Raw genomic sequence first — 23,426 nt, forward strand, 5'->3', positions numbered from 1 at the left:
AGGAAACTAAATCTCCCTATTCTGGAAAGGAATGCGGCCCTGGCAACAGCTCGATTTTAGCCCAGTGAGACCCATGTCACACCTCCGACCTCCAGAACTATAAGACAACAAATTTGCTTTAAGCCACTAAATTTGTATAATTATAAGGCAGCCATGGAACACTAATAGAGGCCCATTAAAACACAGCAGCCAAAATAAGTCCAAAGAGACGTGGCTACTCTCTGACCAAGTCCTGCTCAACCTTCACACCCTCACTGGGTGTGGCTTCCTCAGAGAAGACCCCCAGGTAACAAGTGGGTAGCATTTGAGTCCATACATTTGGGCCGCTATAACAAAACACCCCAGTTCTGAAGGCTGCGAGTCGAAGATCAAGGCGCCAGCTGATTCAGTCTGGTGAGGGTCCACCTCCCGGGTCATAGACTGCCGTCTCCCAGCTGCGTCCTCACGTGGGGGAAGGGGCGAGTTGCTCTGTGGGCCCTCTCTTATGAGGGCACTAATCCCCTTCAGGAGGCTCCCTCCTCCTGACCGCATCACCTCCCAAGGGCCCCACCTCCTAATACCATCACACTGGGGGAACAAGTTTCAACATACAAATTTAGAGGGGGGACAACATTCAGTCAATGGTAGTTAGGGCTCCCGTCTCTCCTCATGCCCAGTTGTCCTGTGTTCATCACTGGCCTCTTCCGTGAGCCCTGGGGGACAGGAACGTGCCTGTGTGTGTCAGCACTGTATCTGATACCGGAACCGTGGGACACAGTCGCCAACTGCTAAGGCAGGCACCAGTCCCACAGCGTCATCACGGATGTCACCCGAGATGCAGATCCAGGTGTCACCCCCAGTCCACCCAGGTCGCCTCCTACCCTCCTTGTTATTCCCGGGGCAAGGGACGGCGGGGTCAGCAGGGAGGGACGAGACCCACAGGCTTTTTAAAATAACTGCATCCTTTAATGGCAGTAATACAATTATTGGATTAAGAGACCACAGGAGAAAGGTCAGGTGATATTTCTGGAAGACAGATATGGAGTACAAAAAGGGGGGTGGAAGAGAGTCATGCGACGATCATTGTAAAAATACAGTACGTTATATACATATTTGCACCATCAACTTTCAACTCGGAAATAGTATTTACACTTTTGTTACAATCCTGGTTAGAGAACAATTTTTCTTTAAAAGCTCGGCCTGATGGCAAATGAAAATTTCGGGTGAATTCATAGTCCCATGAGGTTCTTAGGCTGAATTTCCAAGAGGAGGGCTCCAGCTTCTATTTCATCCACAGATTTCGGTTTAAAAAAAGTATTTAATTCTGCTTTTACAAAAGAAAATTCTCAAAGGAGGGAAAAACAAAAACAAAAAAACACAGCCACACTGTGTATTCTTATTTTACCAACACCAAGGGCTGCGGCCCTCTGCTTCAAGGCCAACACTGGTGGCTGACGGAAAATCTCACTAATGATTGTTTAAAACAACAAAACAAAAAAGACACAAAGACAAACCAAACCGACCTGATCACGGGTGCTGACCCTGTGGCTGTGGGGCTGCCTCTCCCACTCTTACTATGGCCCCAAACTTAACGACTATTTGTTTTCCGGGGAAGGGGGCTTTGGAATACGAGCCTCGTTCGCCTCTCACCTCCAGAAGGTGAGTGGGGAACCCTGTGGCTGGCTGGTCACCAGGTTTCCGCATCATTAGCAAGGAACAGACAGGGGCCTTAAGTGAGGGGTGCGACAAGGAGGAAAAGGCAGGAGACAGCCAGCAAGTCCTGACACACAGGTGGGAAGGACCCTGGTGACAGCCACGCCCACAGGGTGGGCCTGCTCTGCAGCTGTGGGCAAGCTGGACCTCAGCCAGGGTCCTGGGGGCGGTGCAGGGAGCCCAGGGCAGAAGCCTCTGGTCTCTTGCCGGCTCAGCCCGAGAAGGGGAGCAGGATGTAGGTTTTGGTTCCACACCCCACCCTCCCCCCAAGGGGGTCCTGGTCCGTCTCCTGGAGAGAGCCCAGCAACCCACCACCCTGCCGCGGCTAGTCTCTCGCCCTTTCCCCAGGCCCCATTCTGGAAGTGTCCACATATCCAACACAGTGACACATCTCTGAACCCAAACACCAGTCGGCTTCTAAGAAAAAAACCCACACACCAAAACCATAGGCCCTAAAGATTCCTCGCGAGGAGGTGCAGAGAGAGCGGAGACACTTTGCCAGGAACCACCCAGAGCTCCCGACAGAGGGGGTCTGGCGGAGCGGCCACGCCACGGATCCTTGAGCTGTCCCCACAGGGGCCGGGGCCGGCACACTGGGCACTCTGACTTCTGAGGACCAGGACAGGCCCCGGCGTGAGGGGAGGAGGGCGTGGCCGCGACAGGACAGGACAGGAGCTAATACTGACAGAGAACACACGGTCTGCCTCTTGGAGGCAGCTCTTGGGGAACGCGCCCACACCAGCCCTGCCACCTCCAGGTCCATCTCTCATCCTGGAGTCACCTGACGTGGGCTGGAGGGTGCGGGTTTCAGGATGAACTCTGGACGGAGGACGGCGAGAGGCCCGGGTGTGAATCCACACGGGAGGCAGCAGTGGGAAAGGGCTTTTCTTCCAGCCCAGGCAGCTCCCAAGGGCTCCTTTCCTCTTTCTTTCTTCCATACTTTTCCACGTCCACTGACCCCCGGAAGCTGGTCATCACAGCCTGCGCACTGCAGAAGACGGGCTTCTAGAAGGGCCTGGACCTGCCGCCACGCGGGTCCTGCCCACCGTCTTGGCTCCACCTCTCCTCGCTCAGGCAACACGGCGAGCAGCCTTCAGCAGGCCTCCTGGACGCCTACTGTTCTCTTTGTCCTTGGGGGGCGGGGGGAGCAGGAGGGGCCCAGCTTTGCCTAGAAAAGCCACCGGACCCCCAGCCACCAGACTGGGGCCCCAGCTTTCAGGGAGTCCCTGAAAATCGGGCCTGGCCAGGCGGAGTGCCAGCTGGGGCCGAGGCCCAAGGGCTTCACACTGTTCACGTGCACAGGAGTCTTCTCGGCGGGGGCCCGGGGGCCCCACAGCACTGACCAGAACTGAAGATGGTTATATACAATTTATGTGTCAAAGAAAGTACTACTTAAAAAAAAAGAGAGACAAAGAAAGAAAAAAAGAGGTAAAAATAAAAGAAAGAACACCCAGAGCCCCCCCCCCCCCCCCAGTTCCCAACTCTGGTCGCCGCCCTTAAATATAACCCCAGAAGGGTGGGTGCGGGGAGCGCCCGGCTCCAGCTAACACTACTGGCAGAAGGGGGAGGCGGTGGGGTCGAAGCCTTTAAACACATCTTTCAGGGACCCCGCGTCCTGCTCGCCCTCCCGGGCTGGGCTGTTGCCAGCGAACGGACTTCCGGAGCCCGTCTTGGGCGCCTGTTTCACGGTCCCGAAGAGGGTGGGCACGGGCAGGTTGTGCACCCCGGGCTGGGGCGTGGCGCCCTCTGGGGGCGGGGTGCCCGCGGCGGCGGGGGCCGCGGCGGCCTTGGGCCGGGGCCGGTTGTAACTGTTGTATCTGTCCGTGGCCGCGGCCGCGCCCCCATCTGCGCCGGCCTTCCCTGACTCGGGCTGTTCCAGGGCTGACCTGCGGACGAACGGGGGCTCCTTGGCCTTGGCGGCCGAGCTCCTGCCGTTGCCCTCAGGGCCCTTGGGCTGGGCACCCGAGTCGGCAGCCGGCTCCGAGGCTTTGCCACCCGCATGGGGAGTCCTGGGGTCGTAGAGGCTGATGCCGCTCAGCACGCTGCTCTGCCCGCTTGCGCTGCCCTGGCCCAGCCCCCCGGCCGCCAACACGCGGGGGTCGTAGGGGGCGGTGGCTGGGGGCGAGGACTCCCCACTGGGGCTGGCAGAAGGACAGGGCGCTTCGGTGGGGCCAGGCTTGGCAGCACGGGAGGCGGCAGCAGAGTCTGCTGGTTTCTGCAGCCGAGGGTCGGTAGGGGCCTTCCGCACCCGGGGGTCACTGGGCTTGTCGCTGGGGCTGGGGGCCGCCGAGGGGCCGGTGGCATTGACAGTCTTGAGGATTCGGGAGAGGAGCTCAAAGTCAGGCAGGGTGGAGCCAGATGTGCCAGGGTCTGTGGAGGCGCCGGGGCGCGGCCGGGGGTTGGGGGGTCCTGTGGTGGTGGCCCGGTGCAGCCTGGGATCCAGGGCAGGCATGGACTGCAGGGCGGCGGGGACGGGGGGCACCGAGTCCTGCTTGGGGATGGGCAGGGGGATCAGGTCCTCAGGGTTCCAGAGCACAGTGCGGGCGAAGCTCGGCTTGCTCAGGGTCACATCCTTCTTGATGTGGCTGAACTGCTGCAGCTGCGATCTCGGGTCCCGAAGCGGGTGCCCGGGGAGGGGGTCCAGGGGAATGTTTACGGCCTTCTCCCGCAGGGCCCGTTCCCCTTCCTCTTCTTCTGTAGGGGGTGGCCCAGACCCCTTGGAGCCGCTAGGGCCTGTGGGGCTGGAATGAAGGCCGCCTTCGGGCTTGGAGGTGGGCAGGGAGCGAGCCAGACGAGGGTCAGAGAGCCCAGTGTCACCTGGGCCCGAACCACCAGAAGCCTCTGCGTGGCGGGTGAGTCTAGGGTCCCGGCTGAGGCGGGGGTCAGCCAGCCGGCCTCCCGTGGGGTGTCCCTTCTGAAGGCGGGGGTCCCCAAGCCCGCTGTTGTTCAGGTCTCCCAGGGACACCTGGGGTCGGCTAGACGTCTGCTGCCTCAGGGTCTTGAGGATGGAGGTGACGCTGCTCCCACCTTCGTCCTCGTCACTCGAGTACCAGTTTCCAGTGTCACCTGAGAAAAAGCAGAGAAGATCAGGGGGCGGGTGAGTGACCACCACATCCCACAGCAGCCCCCTCGGTGGGTAAATGGCTCCTCTGCCTCTTACCTCTCAGAACCTCAGTTTCTCCTCTTAAGAACCCCTCCCCCTGAGGGCCGCCACGAAGAGCCAGGGAGCCCAGGCAGCCAGCCCCAAGCCTGGCAGGTCGCCGGCTAGCGTTTATGGAGCCTTCTCCGTGTGCCAGCACTGTTCTGTGTGTTCTATCCTATTAATTCTCATGACCACCCAAGAGCTGGTGTTATCATGCCCATCTGACAGAGGAGGAAGCGGAAGCAGGGACAGTGCCGTGAGATCTGGAGACTGAGCTCAGACTCCCGGCCCAGGGCTCTGCTGCCCCTCCTCCCCTCTAGGGCAGGCCCAGGCCCCCACGTGGCAGACCCAGCTCTGGGCGCCTGCAAGCAGCTGCCCCTGACTCGCCTCTCTGTGCTGGGGCTCAGACACTGGCCCCCAGGCCCCTCCCAACGTTGCCCAGCAGTCACCGGCTGGTTAAGAGGCGGGGGCCAGGTAGGCAGACTCAGAAACTGGCCCAAGTCCAACCTTCTCGCAGGTGAAGCCGGAGCCACAGGGGAGAGGGCTGCCCCCTCTTCCCACCGTCCCAACTTGCCCCCAGGCTCCTTTCAGGACCCCCCGTGGCCTCTGGCTCCAGGTTCCAGACACCATCTGTCCGCCTGCTTCACCCAGGGTGGATGCCACGCGACCTGGCGGTGATTATCACTGGTTTATGTCAACGACTAGCTCTCCTTGGCTTCCTGAGAATGTGGTCTGGGGAAAGGGGGGCTGTGAGCGTCTCCCTACAGACTCCTCTGTAAGGGCACAGGGGGAAATCCTGTCGGCCACTATCTCCCTCAGGGACCAGTCCACCTGCCTCCTCGATGGGATCAGGGTCTCTCCCGACCCCCAAGACACAGAAGGGCAGCCCTCACTTCCAATTTTCTCAGGGACATGCAGCAGCCCCAGCCTGGCTTCACAGCCCCGGGCAGGGGTCCTCTCTGGCCACAGGCTCCTTTCTGACGTGAAACCCAACCTAGGCGTTCCCCACCTCTCCCCTGCACAGTGGCCGGGGGGGGGGGGCGCCCCTCAGGGAAAGCCCCGGCCCCTGGGGAGGACACGTGCCTTCCTCATTCTCTCGGTCCTGCTTGCTGCTCTCAGCCAGCCTCCTTGCTCTCTCCTCCTCCTCCTGCTGCTTCTGCTGGATCCTCAGGTACAGGGCCCTCTGGGCCGAGGGCAGGAAGTCGGGGACACCGGCGCCCGGCTTCGGCCGGCCTGGGGGCCCTCCCTCAGAGAAGCTGTCGGGCTCCAGAGGGTGCTCGGGGAAGAGGTGCTCCCCAGGCTCCCCCGGCAGCTCTTCGTAGTGCCCGTAGTCCTCTGTGGCAGGGAAGAACCGAGGGTTCATGTCGGGAAGGGCCTCGTGGCACCAACTCCAGCCCAACCGTGCCCTGAACTGCAAAACCGGCCCCCCGATGGCGATGGTGAGGAGGCGTGGCCCGTCCCTTCCTACCCTCCCCAGGAGGGTCCCCACAGAAAGCCCAACAGCAGGGAACAGAGCAGCAACTGGGGCGTTCCCACCCAGGATGCACCCATTGAGAATGGAGCTCACAGTGAGGTTCAGTGACATGGGCAAATGCTCATGACATGGAAACAGGACATGTGTGGCTATTTATACAACACAAGGAAAGGGCTTTGAAGAGACAGACAGAAAACAGGCCCCCTGAGAATGAGATTTGGGAGAAGGGGGCCAAGGGATCTTTCACTTTTTACTCCACACACTCCTGACCTATTTTAATTGTTTGCAATGACCATTAATTTTACGGTTTCTTTGTAATAATCAATAAAGAAAAACACTGTATGTCGTAGTGAGTTCATAAGATGAGCTCCACCATGGTGAACAGACTAGCAAAGAGAAGGAAATACACCAAAATGTTGCTATGGCCACATGTCAACCCAGAGGCTCACGGGCGATCCCTCCTCCTCCTCGTTCATGGGGCCGTCTCCACACGTTTATGAGCATGCTGGCGCATTTCAGGGGGCGGCCGTGTGTTTCTCCCACACAGCATCCAGGAAGCACAAGGCTGAATGAACGGTCTGCCTTCACTCTTGAAGGGCGGGCAGGCGCCTGGCTCCACAAACTCCACCCACGTGAGAGCCCAGGATTGGGGAGCACACGAGCAGGTGTGGGACGACGCATCTAGAGGCGTGCGTGCATGTGTCGGAGACAAACTAGTTTGCGCTGCCCCACAGAACATTCTGCAATGATGAAATGTTCCATATCGGCACTGTGCAACATGACCACCACTATCCTCATGGGGCTACTGGGCATTTGCAATGTGGGCAGTGCTACCAAGAACACGAATCTACAACTTAAATTAAACTGACAGGGGCCGGCCCGGTGGTGTAGTGGTTAAGTGCACGCACTCCACTGTGGCGGCCCAGGGTTCACAGGTTCCGATCCCGGGCGCACACCAATGCACCGCTTGTCAAGCCATGCTGTGGTGGCGTCCCATATAAAGTAGAGGAAGATGGGCATAGATGTTAGCCCAGGGCCAGTCTTCCTTAGTGAAAAAAAAAAGAGGAGGATTGGCGACAGATGTTAGCTCAGGGCTAATCTTCCTCACACACACACACACACACACACACACACACACACACAAAAATTAAACTGACAGTCACGCCCATCAGAATGGCTATAATTTAACAAGACAGGAAACAACAAGTGTTGGGGAGGATGTGGAGAGAAGGGAACTCGCATACACTGCTGGTGGGAGTGCAAACTGGTACAGCCACTATGGAAAACAGTATGGAGATTCTCCAAAAAATTAAGGATAGAACTACCACACGATCCAGCTATTCCACTGCTGGGTATTTATCCAGTGAACAGGAAAACACCAATGCATAAAGATACATGCACCCCTGTGTTCCTTGCAGCGTTATTCACAATAGCCAAGACTTGGAAGCAACCGAGGTGCCCAACAAGGGATGAATGGATAAAGAAGATGTGGTATATATACACAATGGAATACTACTCAGCCATAAGAAATGGTGAAATCCAGCCATTTGTGACAACATGGATGGACATTGAGGGTGTTATGCTGAGCGAAATAAGTCAGAGGGAGAAAGTCAAATGCCGTATGATCTCACTCAAGTAGAAGACAAAAACAACAACAATCACATAGAGACAGAGACTGGATTGGTGGTTACCAGAGGGGAAGGGGGGAGGGAGGGGAGCAAAACGGACGATTAGCACACGTGTGTGGTGATGGATTGTAATTAATCTTTGGGTGGTGAACATGATGTAGTCTATACAGAAATCAAAATATAATGATGTACACACCTGAAATTTATATCATGTTATAAACCAATGTTACCACAATCTTTTAGGAAAGCACAAAGATTTAAATAAAACGTTCTATTTATATATAAAAAAATAAATAAAATAAAAATAAACTGACAGGATAAAATGATTAAATCTGCAAATATTTCACACACAAAGCATACAAAGCAAAGAGTGAACGGTGGTCTCCTTCTAGCCCCTGAACTTCATAACATGTGAACTTGCTGGGCGAGCCTGCTCTACGCCACACCCCGGCTCGGAGCTGGGGACACTCCACGAACAACAGTCCCAGTCCCCCTGCATGGAATGTATTGTCAAGACTGAATTACTCGATGGTAGTACAATTGTGAATACACTAAAAACCAAGGAACGGCACCCTTCAAAGGGCAGATCTCATGACATGGGAATTACGCCTCAATTTTTTCTAAAAACCGAATTCCTCTAGAGATACCTACTGTTAACAGCTTGACCCACTTGGTTTTCTTCCCCACCCAGACCTTGTTCTGTGCACACTTTATATACATTTATTTTTTCAAAGGGGAGGGGACCATGGGAACCACAGCGGCCCCCTCAGGCAGCCTGCTTCCCTCACTTGAGAACACATCACTCATCTCTCTAAAGCCCCTGCTCCTCGCCCCAGACAACTGCTCTCAGGGCACTGAAGGCCATCTAGGCACCAAGGTCGTCTCCCTGATGCCTTCACAATTTCTGCACGGCTGTCCAATGGGCAACTCAGGCTTCACGTGGCCGGGTCTCTCCAGCAGGACCTCCCGATGTCAGGGACCAAGTGACTCCGCCCCACGGCCCATGCCCCTCTCCGCTCCTCCCACCTTGTAACGCACGTACGAGGAGTCACACCGACCCGGTGGCTCGTCTCCAAACCACAAAGCCCGAGCCCTGCTGCTCCCTGCCACCTCCTGTCTGCCACTCTGCTCACCTCTGCCCAGGACGACTCCATAGCAGCCCAGAAGCCTCCCAACTCCACCCGGCCCCTACCATCCACCGCCCTTGCATTCCTCCACTTATCCCCACCCTTCTCCCACAGAGGCCACCTCACTGTGGCCGTCAAAGTCCTGCGCGCTGGGACTTCCTGTCCTCCCTTTCCAGGCTACACGGCCACCTGTGCTCTTCTCAAACAAGCTGACAGGGGCCTCTGCACTTGCTGTGCCTTCCACCTAGGGGACCTTCACGTCCCAACTCAGACTCACTCCTCAGAGAGGCCTCTACTGACTGTCCCCACCACGACACAGACCCTCCCAGCCCGCCTCCACCCCGTGACTCTCCCACAGCACCCCACTGTACTTCTAGCAATGATCAACGCTGGAAGGGGCTTATGCACTTATTTACACGGTTCCTGTCTGTTTCCCTCCACTAAAATGCAGCTAAGGCAACGGGAGTGGGCTGCCTCACTTGCTCTGGCCCCTTGTAGCAGTGCATACACCTAACCTTTCTGAAGGCTGCCCGCTATCTCCTATGGCCGCAGTGCCGTCGCCTAACCACCCTGACTGTTGGACATTCAGCTTTTCACCAATACATGTTTTTGTTTTAACAGGAAAGGAAGGAAAAGAGGAAGGAAGATGGGCAGTTGTGGGGACAGAACAAGCAGAGTCACAAGGTTGACACTGGCAGCGCCAAGCCAATAAGTGTCTGGAAGAAGGGCACTCTGGCAAGGGCACTTCGGCCTCACAGCCCAACATCATTCCACCTGCCCCTCTAATTTCCCAGGCTCCTGATTCCAGGTACACCAAGCAAAATTTACACGAAATTAAACACAGTGATAATAACCACAGTACTCCTTTCAGACTGAGCAGGGGCATGAATCTCACGTCACGGAAACGTGCAACCACTCACGGGACAGAGATGGAGGTGGATTCATGCTTTCAAAGACTTGGACCACGGAAGAAAAATCACCCCTTCCCGACTGCATTCTGCTGTGCAGAACCCCGCAGCCCACCCAGCCCCCAGCCCGAGCCCCGCATACCTGCGTCTCCGACGAGTCCCGGCTCCATTTCCATGCCCTCCTGCTGCTGGTAAAAGTTTTCATAGAAGTTCTGGGCTGGCGGGATGGGGGGCATCATTCCAGAATGTGGGGAGTCTCCGGGACCATAGGGCATCATTGGGGGACCGCCGGGTCCCATGGGCGGGCCAGGGTTCATGCCGGGGCCCATCGGCATGTCGGGGTGCATGTCTGGATGCATGTCGGGGTGCATGTCCGGATGCATGTCAGGATGCATGTCAGGGTGCATCGGGCCCCCCATTGGCCCTGGGGGTCCCATGTTGGGCCCGGGGCCCATTGGCCCAGAGGGTCCTCCGGGTCCAGGAAACCTAGGAAGAGGAGGAAATAGGGCCAGTGAGAGGGGCTGCAGAGGAAGGGTGGGGCCACCCCCCTGAAGAGCCATGGAGGCTCCAGACCAGGGCTCCAACAGCTCTGGAGAGAGAGAGGCTCACAGTGACAGGCCCCGTCTCAGAGCAGCCTGACTCGGGGAGCCCAGGACTCACCTCACGCCCAGCTTCTCCGCCAGCTGTCCTGTGGGCCGCACCACGATCTCAAACAAGGAGGGGATCTTCTTGTTGTACATGTCCTGCTGCTGCTGCAGCTGCTGTGGGGACAGCGGCTCGTGCACTGGCATGGGCATCTGAGGGGGCCCAGGGGGCGGGGGCGGGGGGTGGGGGCGGGGGCCCGCCCTGCATGGGCCTGCCGTTTGGAGAGGTCGGGGCCGGGGGGCCCGGGGGACGAGGGGGGGTGGGCAGGAGGCCCACGCCGGGGGGCGGTTTGGGCAGGGGGTTGATGCCCTGCTTCTTCAGTTCCTCCACCTCCTTCTCGTCCTCGGCACCTGCCTCCGCGTCATCCGCCAACATCTGCAGGGAGCAGAACAGGAGGCGGCAGTCAGGTCAGGGCGGGGCAGGGTGGGACGCGGGTGGTTATGGACCCCCAGTGTAGAGAGCTCAACTTTCTGAGGAAAACTCTACAACACAAGGCCCCTGCGGCCCTTCCAGTGTAAGGCCTACAACCACGAAGCCTCTTTGGCACAAAAACCATCATCCCGCACCATCCACTCTCTGTTACCAGCTGGGAGCGTGGAGACACTCCTGTTTTGCATAAATATAAAACGCACTATTTTACCATTTCAGAGTGTACAATCCAATGGCTTTAAGTACCTTCACGACGTTGTACAACCACTATCTCTAGTTCTAGAACTTTGCAGTCACCCCAAAAGAAGACCCCATACCCATTAAGCAGTCACTCCCCATTCCCCCTCCCCCCAGGCCCTGGCAACCACTCATCTACTCCCTGTCTGCATGGATTCGTCTGTTCTGGACGTTTCATATAAACGGAATCACACAATATGTGGCCTTTTGTGGCCAGCTTCTTTCACTCAGCTTATGTTTTCCTGGTTCATCCATGTTGCAGCCTGGCTCATCTATCTTATGGCTGACTGATATTCCACTGTCCTGTTTGGATTTTAAGGGCCTCTCATTGCACCTGCAATCAAACCCCACTCCTCGCCGTGGCCCACAGGGCCGCACGGCAGGCTGGGTGTCTGGGGAGGCCTGTGCGGCACCATGGCGCCTTCATTTCCTTCCACGGCACCCCAGACTCCGCGACTCTATAAGCACAGCCAAGCTCTCCCCTGCAGGGCCCTGGCCCGGCCCAGGCTTCTCCCCGGTGTTTGCTTTCCCCTCTTGTCACTGTGCAGCTCCGTGTCCCCCGGGGTCTCTTATTAAAGGTCAGCTCCTAGTGACCGTCCTGGTCTCCTACGTTCACTACTGGAACACTGTGAGCTCCCTTCAGAGCGCTGCCCAAGCCTTTGTAAGATGTCTATTTAGTTGTCTCCTTGTTCATCCCTGGCTCGCCCAACGACTGTCAGCTCCACAAGAGCAGGACAGTTTCAGCCCCTGGGTGACTGTGCTGTGTCCTTTCACTGCAGTAAAATCTTGGCCGTGAGTGTGACTACAGGCTTGGTCCCGGGAACCCCCCAGCAAATCGCCGAGCCTGGGCCCGGGGGTCTTGGGGACCCTGGCACAGCTGCCTCCGAGGCTCCTAACGTGGGCTCTGAGCTGGCCCATCCCCGGTATCTTGGCCTCAGCACTGCTCAGGACCACTCCTCCGCCCAGGGACAGCGGGGCTGCGGGCGGCGGAGGCGGGACCTCCTGGCAGGTGTCAGGCAGTTCTTGGCTTTTCTCTCTCCCTACCATCAGCAACGGGATCTGGACCCAGGGACAGCAGGGTCCAAGAAGAATGTAGCTTCGAGGTGGATGGAAAACTTAGAACACTGATCAGTGGAAAACATTTGCCCCTCAGAGCTCTGCAACTCAAGGTGCGGTCTGCATTCGGACTAGCAGCACAGGGGACCTGCTGAACGGGAACCGCACCTGAACACGTGCCCGCTGCGGTTTAGGAGACACTGCCGGAGACCGGCCGTGCTGGGGGGAAGCCCAGAACCCGGTGTCTTTGAGCACTGCTCTCGGTGGGAGGCGGTGGGGGGCAGGCTGCAGCCACAGCCCACAGGCCCTGCCCACTTCGCCGCCCCCGTGTTCTGCTCACTTCCCTCCCTGCAAGCAGGCCCCTTTCCGTTCCTCAATCATGCATGCAGCCTCAGGCTGGGGCCCCCGCCCAGCACATGCCTCCCTCACTCTTCACTTCCCGCCTGCCACTCTCCTAGGGGCCAGCACACTGTCACCTCTTCCCTGAACCTGTCTTGAACCTCAGCCTGTTCAACAGCCCCTGGGCTCCCTGCACCTCCTCTCCATTGCCCGGATCCTGGCGCGCAATCAGTATCTGCCTGATGACTGGATCCTATCTCCTCACTGAGTCCCAGCGCCCAGCACAGGGCCTGGCACAAACTGGGCACTACCACAAGTTTGTTGGATGAATGAGCAAGGAAAACAAACGCATCTCCCTCTCTATCCCCTGGGCTCTAGAGAACGGCGGGTCAACGTCAGGACAGCGGAGGATGGGAGCGGTGGCGGGTGGGGGTGCGCAGGGCCTAAGGGAGTTAAGGCTCCGACTACCCGACTTTGCCGCTTGCTGTTCCTCTCCGGTGGGTCTCCCCTGGGCACAACCTCGCCCCTCTCTAGCCCTGAAGCCCCAAGGCCCTGTCCACCCCGATGCCTTCGGTTACTGCCGGCTCTGGGCTGGGGCGCCCACACTCATCTCTCTGGCCAGAGCTGCAGTCTCATCACCACCTGGTCACACCTCATTCCACGTGCCTTCTCCTCCACGGGCCCCAAGCTTGGCTCTGTGAATGAGGGATCCTCCATCTGCCCACCCCCAAACCAGGTCTGGGGGTATCAACCCCAACTCCTCCTTACCCTCACACCCAAACGCTGGTCTGGAGCTGCTGCCCAGCTCTGCTGAGTGGCCCACCTGCCCTCCTCACCCTCTGCTGTCTGTGACCGGGACCCCGCCTCGGCCACCTGTCTAGTCTCCCCACCACTCTCTGCACACGGGCAGAGCAACCTTCCGTCACCAAGATGGCCGTCGCCCTGCACTGCTAGATCCTTCCAGCGGCAACTCAGTGCCCTCAGGTGAAAGGCAAAACTTAACAAGGCTATACCTCATTACACAGGAACAAACTTGACCACAGCTTCCTCCTCTCCAGAGAAGGCGGCGCCACACTCTCCTGGCCTCCCAAGCTCCCTGCCAGGAGACCCCACACGCCCCCTCACAATGCCACCTCCCCCACCCACCGCCCGTTCTTCCTTCATGTCTCCTCCGACAGCAGCCTCCTGACGGCCTCCAGGCCTCCCCAGCCTCCCGAGACGAGGTCTGCCGTGGTGAACACACTGCACTTCTCTGCACCACCCAGCACGCGGGAAGCCCCAGCCAGCGTCCCCTCCTCCATCAGACCGTCAGCTCTGGGGACCAAGGATGCAGTGACCTCTTGGTTGCCATTCACCAGCACCAAGCACGGTGCTCAGCACACCGTGGGCACTTAATGAATTCACGATTAACTGAACGAACTGAAGCTCTCACCCACAGGACAGCCTTAGCGAGGGTACCGCTGACCCCCGGAGAGGGGGCCGCCGTCTCCTGAGCCCCAGCAATCCGAGTCCTGCCAGCACTTGGCACCACCGCTTCTCAGCCAGCCCTGCAATCCGGGCCTCCGCCTCCCGCCCCGTGCTGGGTAGGAGTCTGACCTCACAGCCCGGGGGCCGGATGGAGAACACCTCCTCCCGTTCCAGGACCGGGCCTCCCTCACCCCTCGCTCAGACCACACTATGTCCTACGAGGCCTCCAGCTCAGGACACAGCCCAGCTCCCTGCTCATCTCTTTACCCACCGTCTCCCACCCTGGGCTGCGAGCGCTGCCTCGAAGGCACTGGAGCGTGCAGGGGCATGTCTATTCTCAGGCCTCCTGTGCGTCCCTTCCCGGGCCTCTCCACCAACAAGGACAGCGTTCCCAGGACCTTCGCATCAGACGAAACGACCAGGGCCTTGCTGGGTCCCCCAACCTCCCCTACCAGGACTGATTCTGAGTGATCCCAGAGGTTTCCAAAAGTCAAAAGCATCCTCTTAATGGAACAGGACCGCCCCACCTGCAGATACACAAAGGCATGTGGGCCAAGGTTCATGGCGCCCAAGAAATGAGCTCATGTCAGTTGGTAAAAAATTCCAAGTTTCTGCCCCAAACTGGAAACAATCCAAATGTTTCAAATGACGCCTGGCTAAACAAACTTAGATCATCCATACACGACTACTACTCAGCAACAAAGAGTAAGGAACCACTGGTACTCTTGAGAACGTGGATGAATCTTAAATGCATCATGCCAAGCGAAAGAAGCCAGATCCAAAATACACACACACACAGACACACTTAGAATAAACTATATACCGTATAAACCTACTTATATGACATTCTCAAAAAGGCAAGTTATAGGGACAGAAAACAGATCAGTGGTTGCCAGGGGCTGGAGACGGGGGAGGCGCTGACTATAAAGGGGCACAGAGGTGGGGCCAGCCTGGCGGCACAAGTGGTTAAGTGCACGAGCTCTGCTGCGGTGGCCCGGGGTTAACTGGTTCGGAACCCCGGGCGCACAGTGACACACTGCTTGGCAAGCCATGCTGTGGCGGCATCCCATATAAAGTGGAGGAAGATGGGCACGGATTTTAGCACAGGGCCAGTCTTCCTCAGCAAAAAACGAGGAGGATTGGCAGATGTTAGCTCAGGGCTGATCTCCTCACAAAATAAAATAAAATAAAAAAAGGGGCACAGGGAAGTTTTTGGGGTGATGGGATGAATTTCCTCTATCTAGATTGCGGGGTGGTTCCGTGACTGTGTCTGTCATGCCGCACACTACACAGGGGGAAGTTTACTGGATACAAACTATACCTCGACAAACCTGACTATAAAACAATAAAGTGTACCTGAAGGACCAGAATGTATGCAACTTCTTCTCAAACAGTTGGAAGAAAAAAACACATGCACACATATATAAACTAAAATGAGACCAAGTGGTAAGGCAAATGGGGCAAAAGATGGCTAACAGATGAGTCTGGGTGGAAGGAATTCTTTGCATTATTTTTGCCACTCACTCTCGCAGAACAGTCATCCACATCCCCACAGGTGGGCACATTTCTAAACCCGGAGTGGATGGCTGGAAATTGACATGTCTGGACAGACAGAAACGCCACTGAGAAGTGCAAAAATAAAGCTGAAGAAAAGGGAGGAAGGATAAAGAGCACAGCCGTTTCAGGAGACAGTGGCTAAGGCCGAGTTCTAAGCGGCACCTCAGCTTGGACCCAGCTGCCCGGAGCCCAGGCGCCAGCCCTGGCTGACCAAGCCCCAACTCTGCCCAGGCAAGAGGGAAACGGCTGACCGATGTCTCCACCAGGGTCTATCTAGGTCCCTCCCAAAGGCTTGTTGTAAGTTTTACTCTCTGACCACCCAGATTCAATTCCAGAATAGTTTTTCCAGGTTCAACACTCATTTTTAACCTACTGAGACTTGACTTTAGATAGGAGATGAGGGGCCAGACCCGTGGTGGAGTGGTTGAGTGTGCGCGCTCCACTGCTGGTGGCTCGGGTTCAGATCCCGGGTGCGCACCCATGCACCGATTGTCAAGCCATGCTGTGGCGGCGTCCCATATAAAGTAGAGGAAGATGGGCACGGATGTTAGCCCAAGGCCAGTCTTCCTCTGCAAAAAGAGGAGGATTGGCACAGATGTTAGCTCAGGGCTGATCTTCCTCACCAAAAAAAGGGATGATATTGGTACTTCCAAAACCTTTATGACCAGAAGCTGAAATGTGCCACCCTGGTTTGCCCTGGGTTTTTATTAGGGCGCCTAGAGCTGTGCTGTCCAATATGGTGGTCACTGGCCACGTGTGGCTACTGAGGTTTGAAATGTAGCCAGTCCAGAGTAAGATGGGCTGTAAGTAGAAAATAAGCACCAGATTCCAAAGACACAGCACCAGAAAAATAAAAGTCTCATTTCATTATTTATTACTTGCCAAAATGATATTTTGGACATGGATTTACTGGCTTAAATAAGAAATATTGTTAAAATTAATTTCATCTGTTTCTTTTTATTTTTTTAACGTAGCTCCTAGTGGGCTGGCCCCGTGGCTTAGCGGTTAAAAACGTGCGCGTGCTCCGCTGCTGGCGGCCGGGGTTCGGATCCCGGGCGCGCACCCACGTACCGCTTCTCTGGCCATGCTGAGGCTGCGTCCCACACACAGCAACTAGAAGGATGTGCAGTTATGACATACAACTATCTACTGGGGCTTTGGGGGAAAAAAATAAAATAAATAAAATAAAAACAAAATTAACATGGCTCCCAGAAAATTTAAATACGTAGTTCTGTTGTGTTGCTGCTGGACGGCACAGGTCTAGAGTGTGAACTTTGAACCTCCAGCAGGGGGCAGTCCTCAGTCAGAGATTGTTCAGTCCTTCAAATGAAACACGAGGCCGCCTTTACTTCTCCCACGACTTACTCTGTGGGATACCCACAGACTCTAGCCATCTACTGATTACAAAACCCCACTCCTAGGGCAGCAGGCGCCCCAAAGGGCCTGGCAAGATGAGAACTTTGTCCCCGAGTGCTCTGCCAACAAGCAGCGGACGCTCTCTCACTTGGCTTGTGTGGCGCTCCCTTCACCCTCGGGCAGCCCGGCCACCACTTAAAAACAGCAGTCCCCGGAGGACGGACTCCTGAAGCTGGCTGATGCCCTGATGGACTGGATCCCTTCCATTCTCCAAAAACTGCCAGTCTCCTCAAACGTTCTGCAAACTAGAAGGCAGGCAAGCCTTCACCTGAAGGGAATTGTGTTCTCGCGCCCACCCCCTTGTGTGAGGGGACCAAGGGCAGAAACCGGGGCCCCGAAGACCCCCCAACTCCTCAGAGAGAACAACAGATCCTAGGGTGAGTTTCAGAGGTCACCTGGCTGGTGAGGAAGCCCAGACACCTCACTCGAGGAGGCTCCCCTCCTGAGAACCTCCAATTCCCCGTCCTTTTTTATACCGCCTTAAGACTTTACCTTAAGACTTAAAGGGAAACATCTGACACCTCCAGCGAAAGATCACCCAGCCCAAGTCTCACCTCCTCTCGGTGCATCGCGGGCTCTCTCTAAAGGATAGCTAAGAAATCACAAGGAATGTCCAGAGACGCACCAGGCAACATTCCTTATATGCAGCCGCCCCCCAGTGTCAACTGCCCTGGCTGGAGATAAGACACATGTGTAGCCACCTCTATTCTCCCTGCAAACAAGAACACAGTCCCCACTTCCTCCTTAAAACAGCCCAGCTCCAGATCAATGCAACTGGGAATTCTGGTGCTGCACAGAGGCCAGATGGGATGGCTGTGGAGCCACGTCAATGGAAGACGCACTTCCTGGCGCCCGGTAGCCGTGGCCCCCAACATCAGCCCTGGACGTTACCTTGTCCAAGAGCTCTCTCGTCTCTTCAGTCAGAGGGTCGTGGGAGAACATGCAGTCGTCGCCATTGATGCAGTTCCCAGTGGTGTGGTACAACTTACACGGAAAATCACGTGCATGGCAAATTAAGGCAAATGCTTCATCTCCTGGAACCCACTCGAGGGCAGAACCCAACCCCCTTTATTTTGGAGAGGAGAAAACTGAAGCCCAGAGAGGTGGAATGACTTGCTCAGGGCTGCACAGCGGGTTGGCAACAGGGCCAAGATGAGACCCCGGTTCTCGAGACTCCTGCTCCAGAGTGCTTCCTACCCCACCACGCTGGCCTCGGGGCTGTGTCCTCAGATCCCCACTCAGCGGGAGTAGGGAAGTTCAGTGACTCGCCCAGGGTGACACAGCCATGTGGAAAAGTCTCAGAAAGATAACAAGCAATGACATAGGCCAGTCTCGAGAGTATGTAAAGAGAACATAGAGCATGCATGCCTCAGTTTACTCATCTGCAGAAGGGGAAAAGCAGACCCATCACAGGGCAGAGGCGAAAAATGAGATGGAGATGCACAGGGAGCTCTCGGCACAGCGCTGCACGGAGAGCAAGACAGCGCAGTGCGGGGAGGCTGCCATGACCAACAAGGAGCGAGTTCCGCACCCTCGGTCAGATCAGACGTGGGCGCCAAAGGATATCGTGCATATAGGGGCAGTTTTCCGCTCTGGCACAGAACCCGGTGATGTAAAACTTGCACAGCTCTCGCTTCTTTGGTAGCTCGATGTCATGGCTAAAGTTACAGTGGTCTCCCTGGAAGAGAAGAAGGAAAAGGTCAGTGGTGGCGCCCTAAAGCTGACTCCCGCCCGAAAGGGGAAGACTGCTCTGTCACTGCAAAGCACAGAGGGGCCGAGGACAAAACTAATCCCCGCCCCGGGAAGGGGCAGGCTCATAAACGCGCTCTCCCACCACCTTTACCGTTCCCACAAAGCGTGCGCTCCTTTCTCTCGGGCCCCCGCCTACCTCCTCCACGTCCCCATTCCTCTGCCTTTGATGGCTTCTTTCTACTGCCTCCTCCTCTTCTCTTCCCTTCCCTCCTCTCCTCTCCTCTCCTACTCAATGTTCTTCACTGTTTGCTGCATGACACCCAGTCTCCAGTTCCAGGCTTCTTCCTCCCTAACAGAACCCCAATTTTGTTTGGGGAAGAATGTGCCCAGCTAAAAATACGCCATTTCCCAGCCTCCTTTGCAGTTCTGGCCAACGAGATACACACAAAAGTCTCCAGGGGATCAACACTCTTCAATTTTTTAAAAAATCCCCATTTTTCTTCCTCCTAGACCTTAGATGTGATGTCTAGAGGCACAGCAGCCACTAAGCAACCATGAGGACAAAAGCCACATGCTTAAAGATGGCAGAATAAAAAGTAGGAAGGAACATGGGTCCCCCAGGGTGCCCCTGCCCACTGCCCCAGCCCTCTACTGCCCACCCAGCCCCAGACTGCTTGTTCTAAGAGACAAATGCCAATGTGTTTAAGCCAATGGAGTTGAGTTTTCCATGATCTGCAGCCAAACACAATCCAAACAAAACAACATCAAGGTGAACTGAAGAGAGAAACTGCTCTATACCCGTTTCCCTGATCTCTTAGGAATGGCTACTCATTTTTTTTTTTTTTGCTTATATCTATTTCAAGTTTCTAAAAATATGAATTGTAACTATCATAGGGAATATTTCTTGCACACATGTACATTTGTTTGAAATACAATAATATTTTTTCTAACACAGATACATGGGTGTAATATTCCCTGGGCACATGTTTGCCAGTATCTGCCCACTCCTTTTGTATTTGAATAAAAAGCTGGGGGGTTGAACTCACACTGATTACACTTGTTTCCTTCAGAACTCTGTGGTCACTGGTCCACGTTCTGGCATTACACTCTACTGTGAAGTTCAAGGCTGGTCTGATCCCCCTCAACTTTTCTCTCTGGATGCCTTAGTAATTCCCTCTCCAATACTCAGGTTCAGTAACTTAACCAGGATATATAACAGACTTGCATTAGCATCAGTCCTATAATACATTTGAGGCCATATGGATTGGTTGAAAATTTTGGCCAAAAAATCCCCCCGAAATCAAAAAACCCCAGCTGTGTCATCCTGCTCTGGCTCCCCACTCTGCAGAGAGAACTGAAGTTTCCAGGCCTTCGGGCATCTCTCAATTGCGCCAACCCCTCCTGAGCACTGCCCCCAGTGAGTGTGGCCTCTGGGAATGTCCCAGAGTGTCTTCTGTGGGGTTGCTGCCCTGCTCCAGACACCCAGGTACTTTAACTGGCCCCTTACCCACGTGCACCGCCCTTCCACGAAGTATTTGCAGATGGCTTTGCCTTTCTTGTCAGACTGCTGGTGGAACTTGTCATGGTCACTCCTCCGGTAGCTTCCGCCGCCGTCCTGTTAGGAACGCAGAGTGTGAATGTAAAGTGGAAGGAAAAGGAAGGGGGAGGTGGGCCCATGCGGGCCAGGGTGAGGCAGGCTCTGAGTGAGGAGAGTAGCAGGAGTTGGCCTATGGGATGAGCATTCCCTCAACAGAAGTGTCTTCATGTAACAGCAGCATTGACTGGCAGGTTACATCCATCACCGAGGCTGTGTGGGTCTGAGCCTACACACTCCGCAGTACTGGATGGGAAAGGCTCTGGCACTTGGAGCTGTTGGCAGCTGAAGACTTGAACCCCACACACCTGTGCAGGGACACATCCACTCCCGGAGGAGGTGGCATGCGCCTTCCTGTAAAACTCTCCAGAGCTAACTGGATGTGCCACCTAGAACCTTCCGAAACTCAGAGACTCATTACGGGTGACTGCAGGCACTACACAGACGTGGTTTTAGAAACAGAGGGTCTCACCAGCAGTGTATTCCCCATGAGAGATGATTAGTGCTGATCGGCCCAAAGGGAATGGCTCATGGGAGCAGGGGGATAGGATCAGCCCCAGAGGACAACTCATTAAAGAAAAGAAATTTTCAAGGAGGAGCCCTGACTAGAAACATCAGATCCGAATACAGAGCTGACTCACGCCCATGTCGTCGTCATAGAAGTCTTCGTCATCGTTCATGCCGCCCTTGTTCATCCCTCCACGGCTGCCGCCTCGACCACGGCCACGGCCCATCCCTTTCCCTCGACCTCGGGAACCCCGGCCCCGGCCTCGACTTAACCCTGCAGAGGAGAGAAACGACATTCACCCGCTGCCTCTCCTCGGGACCCGGATCCAGCAGCCACCAGGAGCCCCACTGACTCCCGGGCCCCCCTACTCACCTCGTCCTCGGCCATCCTTGGACCGGCGGTACTGGTTCAGCTCCTTGGAATATTCGTCGTAGTCCTCGTCTCCCATTGGCTCCTCACTTTCTCCATACTGGAATTCCAGAGAGGGAGAGCAGGGAAGTGCCGCGTGGGGAACAATGAACACTGTCCCTAACCACACACTCTGCCCCCTTCTCCGTTTTTGTACACTCAGGACATCATCAGACCTGGAAGGGCAGGTGAGCGACCCAGGGGCTCCCCCGTGCCGGCTCTCTACACACCACAGCCTACGCGGAGGGTCCCAATCCTTTCCCTCACAGTCTCCACTCCTAAAACTCCCGCCCCACTGGGAAAATCCGTTAGGACACCTCTGTACACAGTGGACAGCTGTGCGGCTAAGACAAAGAAGGGCATGGAAAGGTCTCGGGCAGGGACAGAACAGTGAGTGCAGTAGCTCTCCTCCGCGCGCGCGTGTGTGTGTGTGTGTGTGTGTGTGTGTGTGTGTTAGGGGCTGAGTGAGCACCTGACTGCAAAGGCATAAGACATTTCTGGAGCACACTAAGGAACCTCGTCTCCAGGGACGGGAACTAAGGCGTTGGGATGGCAGTAGGGGGAGGAAGATGTTTTTCACAGCTCACCCTTTGGTACCTTTCCAATTTTGAACCATGTAAAGGTTTTCTCTATTCCAAAATAATAAGTGAACATTTTCAAACACAGAAACCTGCCATCTGATGATCTTTCCACCTGAGTCTTCTAGGCTGCCCCCAACAGCACTTGCAGCCCCCGAGCCACACAGCCCCGCTCCCAGGCTGCAGAAAACCTTACTTCCATCTCCTCCTCGTAGAAGTCCTCTTCGTCCTCCGGGTGGTCTCCTCCCACGGAGCCTCTGCCCCTGCCTCGGCTGCCCCTGCCCATGCCTCGGCCTCGAGACCCTCCTCGACTTCCTCGGCCCCGGTAGCCCCTGCCGCGGCCTCGGCTGCCTGCACAGTGATTCAGACAGTGAGCACCGAGCAGGAGCAGAACCCACCAGCAAGGGAGAAGGCAACCCACTGCTTGCCCCTGAGGACAATCATTCCTCCTCCTCCTCTTCCAAGAAGCCTTCCCAGCTGCTCCAGGCAGACTGACAGTCCCCTGGGCCCCTTGATGGGGGAGTCTCAGCACCGTGGACACGCGCCTGCTATAGCACTCACTACAGCGACAACTGCACTGTCCACTAGGGTGGCCACCCACCACGTGGCCACTGAGCACAAAGCACTCCCTGGATTTCAAAGATTTAGTAAAAAAAAAAAAAAAAAGTAATATAAAATACCACTTCTGTCTATTTTGATTACATGTTGAAATAAGATTTTGAATGTATTAGGGTGATAAAATATATTGTTAAAATCAATTTCATCTGTTTCCTTTTACTTCTTTAATGTGACTACCAGAAATTTTAAATGACATGGGGCTTCCATTATATTTCTACTGGACAGCGCTAGTCTAGAATCTCCCAGAGAGCAGGGCCTGTCCAAGGCGGTGTCCAAGAAAGACTGCTGAAAGAAATAATGAATGAACTGCCACTCAAACAACAAGCTCGGCAGTAGGTAGGGCTAAGAACTGCTGAGTTGGAAGATTCTGGAAGCCCTCCTGGGCTGGGAAATCTCGCTGACAGGAGACGGTTCTAAGAGGCCAGGCTGGGTCTCTGGCGTTCTGCCCTCCCCCACCATCCTCCTAACTGCCACAGGTTCAAGGTTCAGAGGTGTGGCAGTCCCACAGGCTGCAGTCACACCTTGTCAGGTGACAGGAGCCGGGAGGATGGGGGAGGAGGCTACTGAGGGCTGGGGCAGCCAGCTGTCAGTTACCCTAGCCCAGATGGGAGAGAAGCTGTCCCTTCTCTCTCCTCATGGCTGACCAGGAAGTGAATCTACGAAAACCACCCTCCAGCCACACGGGCCTGGCTCGATCCCAGCCACGGCCTCAGCACTGGCCCTCTCCCCACGTGGCTAACTGGATCCCCGTGCCCTGTCTGTGCAGCTCCCAGCCCTTCTCCTTCTATGCTCATCTCAGCCCTAAATGACTGTCTGTCTCTTCTCCAGGACTTAAGGCTCCGTGAGCACCAGGCCGACCAGGTCTGTCTCGCCCTGCACCACACCCGCAGCCCCCCGCACCAGCGCCCTGG

At 55.9% G+C, this 23,426-nt stretch overlaps 1 protein-coding gene across 1 annotated transcript in view; it reads right to left on the minus strand.

Annotated features, from left to right (window-relative positions):
* Window positions 1–920: 920 nt before the first annotated feature.
* ZC3H4 (zinc finger CCCH-type containing 4) overlaps window positions 921–23,426 on the minus strand; it is a 43,039-nt gene continuing 20,533 nt past the window's right edge. Inside the window, 11 exon segments of the mRNA XM_058529684.1 lie at window positions 921–4,758; window positions 5,918–6,169; window positions 10,114–10,457; window positions 10,632–10,799; window positions 10,801–10,991; window positions 18,009–18,118; window positions 18,684–18,795; window positions 20,317–20,424; window positions 21,045–21,184; window positions 21,284–21,380; window positions 22,094–22,248. Coding sequence (XP_058385667.1) covers window positions 3,242–4,758; window positions 5,918–6,169; window positions 10,114–10,457; window positions 10,632–10,799; window positions 10,801–10,991; window positions 18,009–18,118; window positions 18,684–18,795; window positions 20,317–20,424; window positions 21,045–21,184; window positions 21,284–21,380; window positions 22,094–22,248 — 3,194 coding nt within the window. The 3' untranslated portion in view covers window positions 921–3,241.

Source organism: Diceros bicornis, chromosome 34, assembly GCF_020826845.1.
Source record: "Diceros bicornis minor isolate mBicDic1 chromosome 34, mDicBic1.mat.cur, whole genome shotgun sequence".
NCBI lineage: Eukaryota > Metazoa > Chordata > Mammalia > Perissodactyla > Rhinocerotidae > Diceros > Diceros bicornis.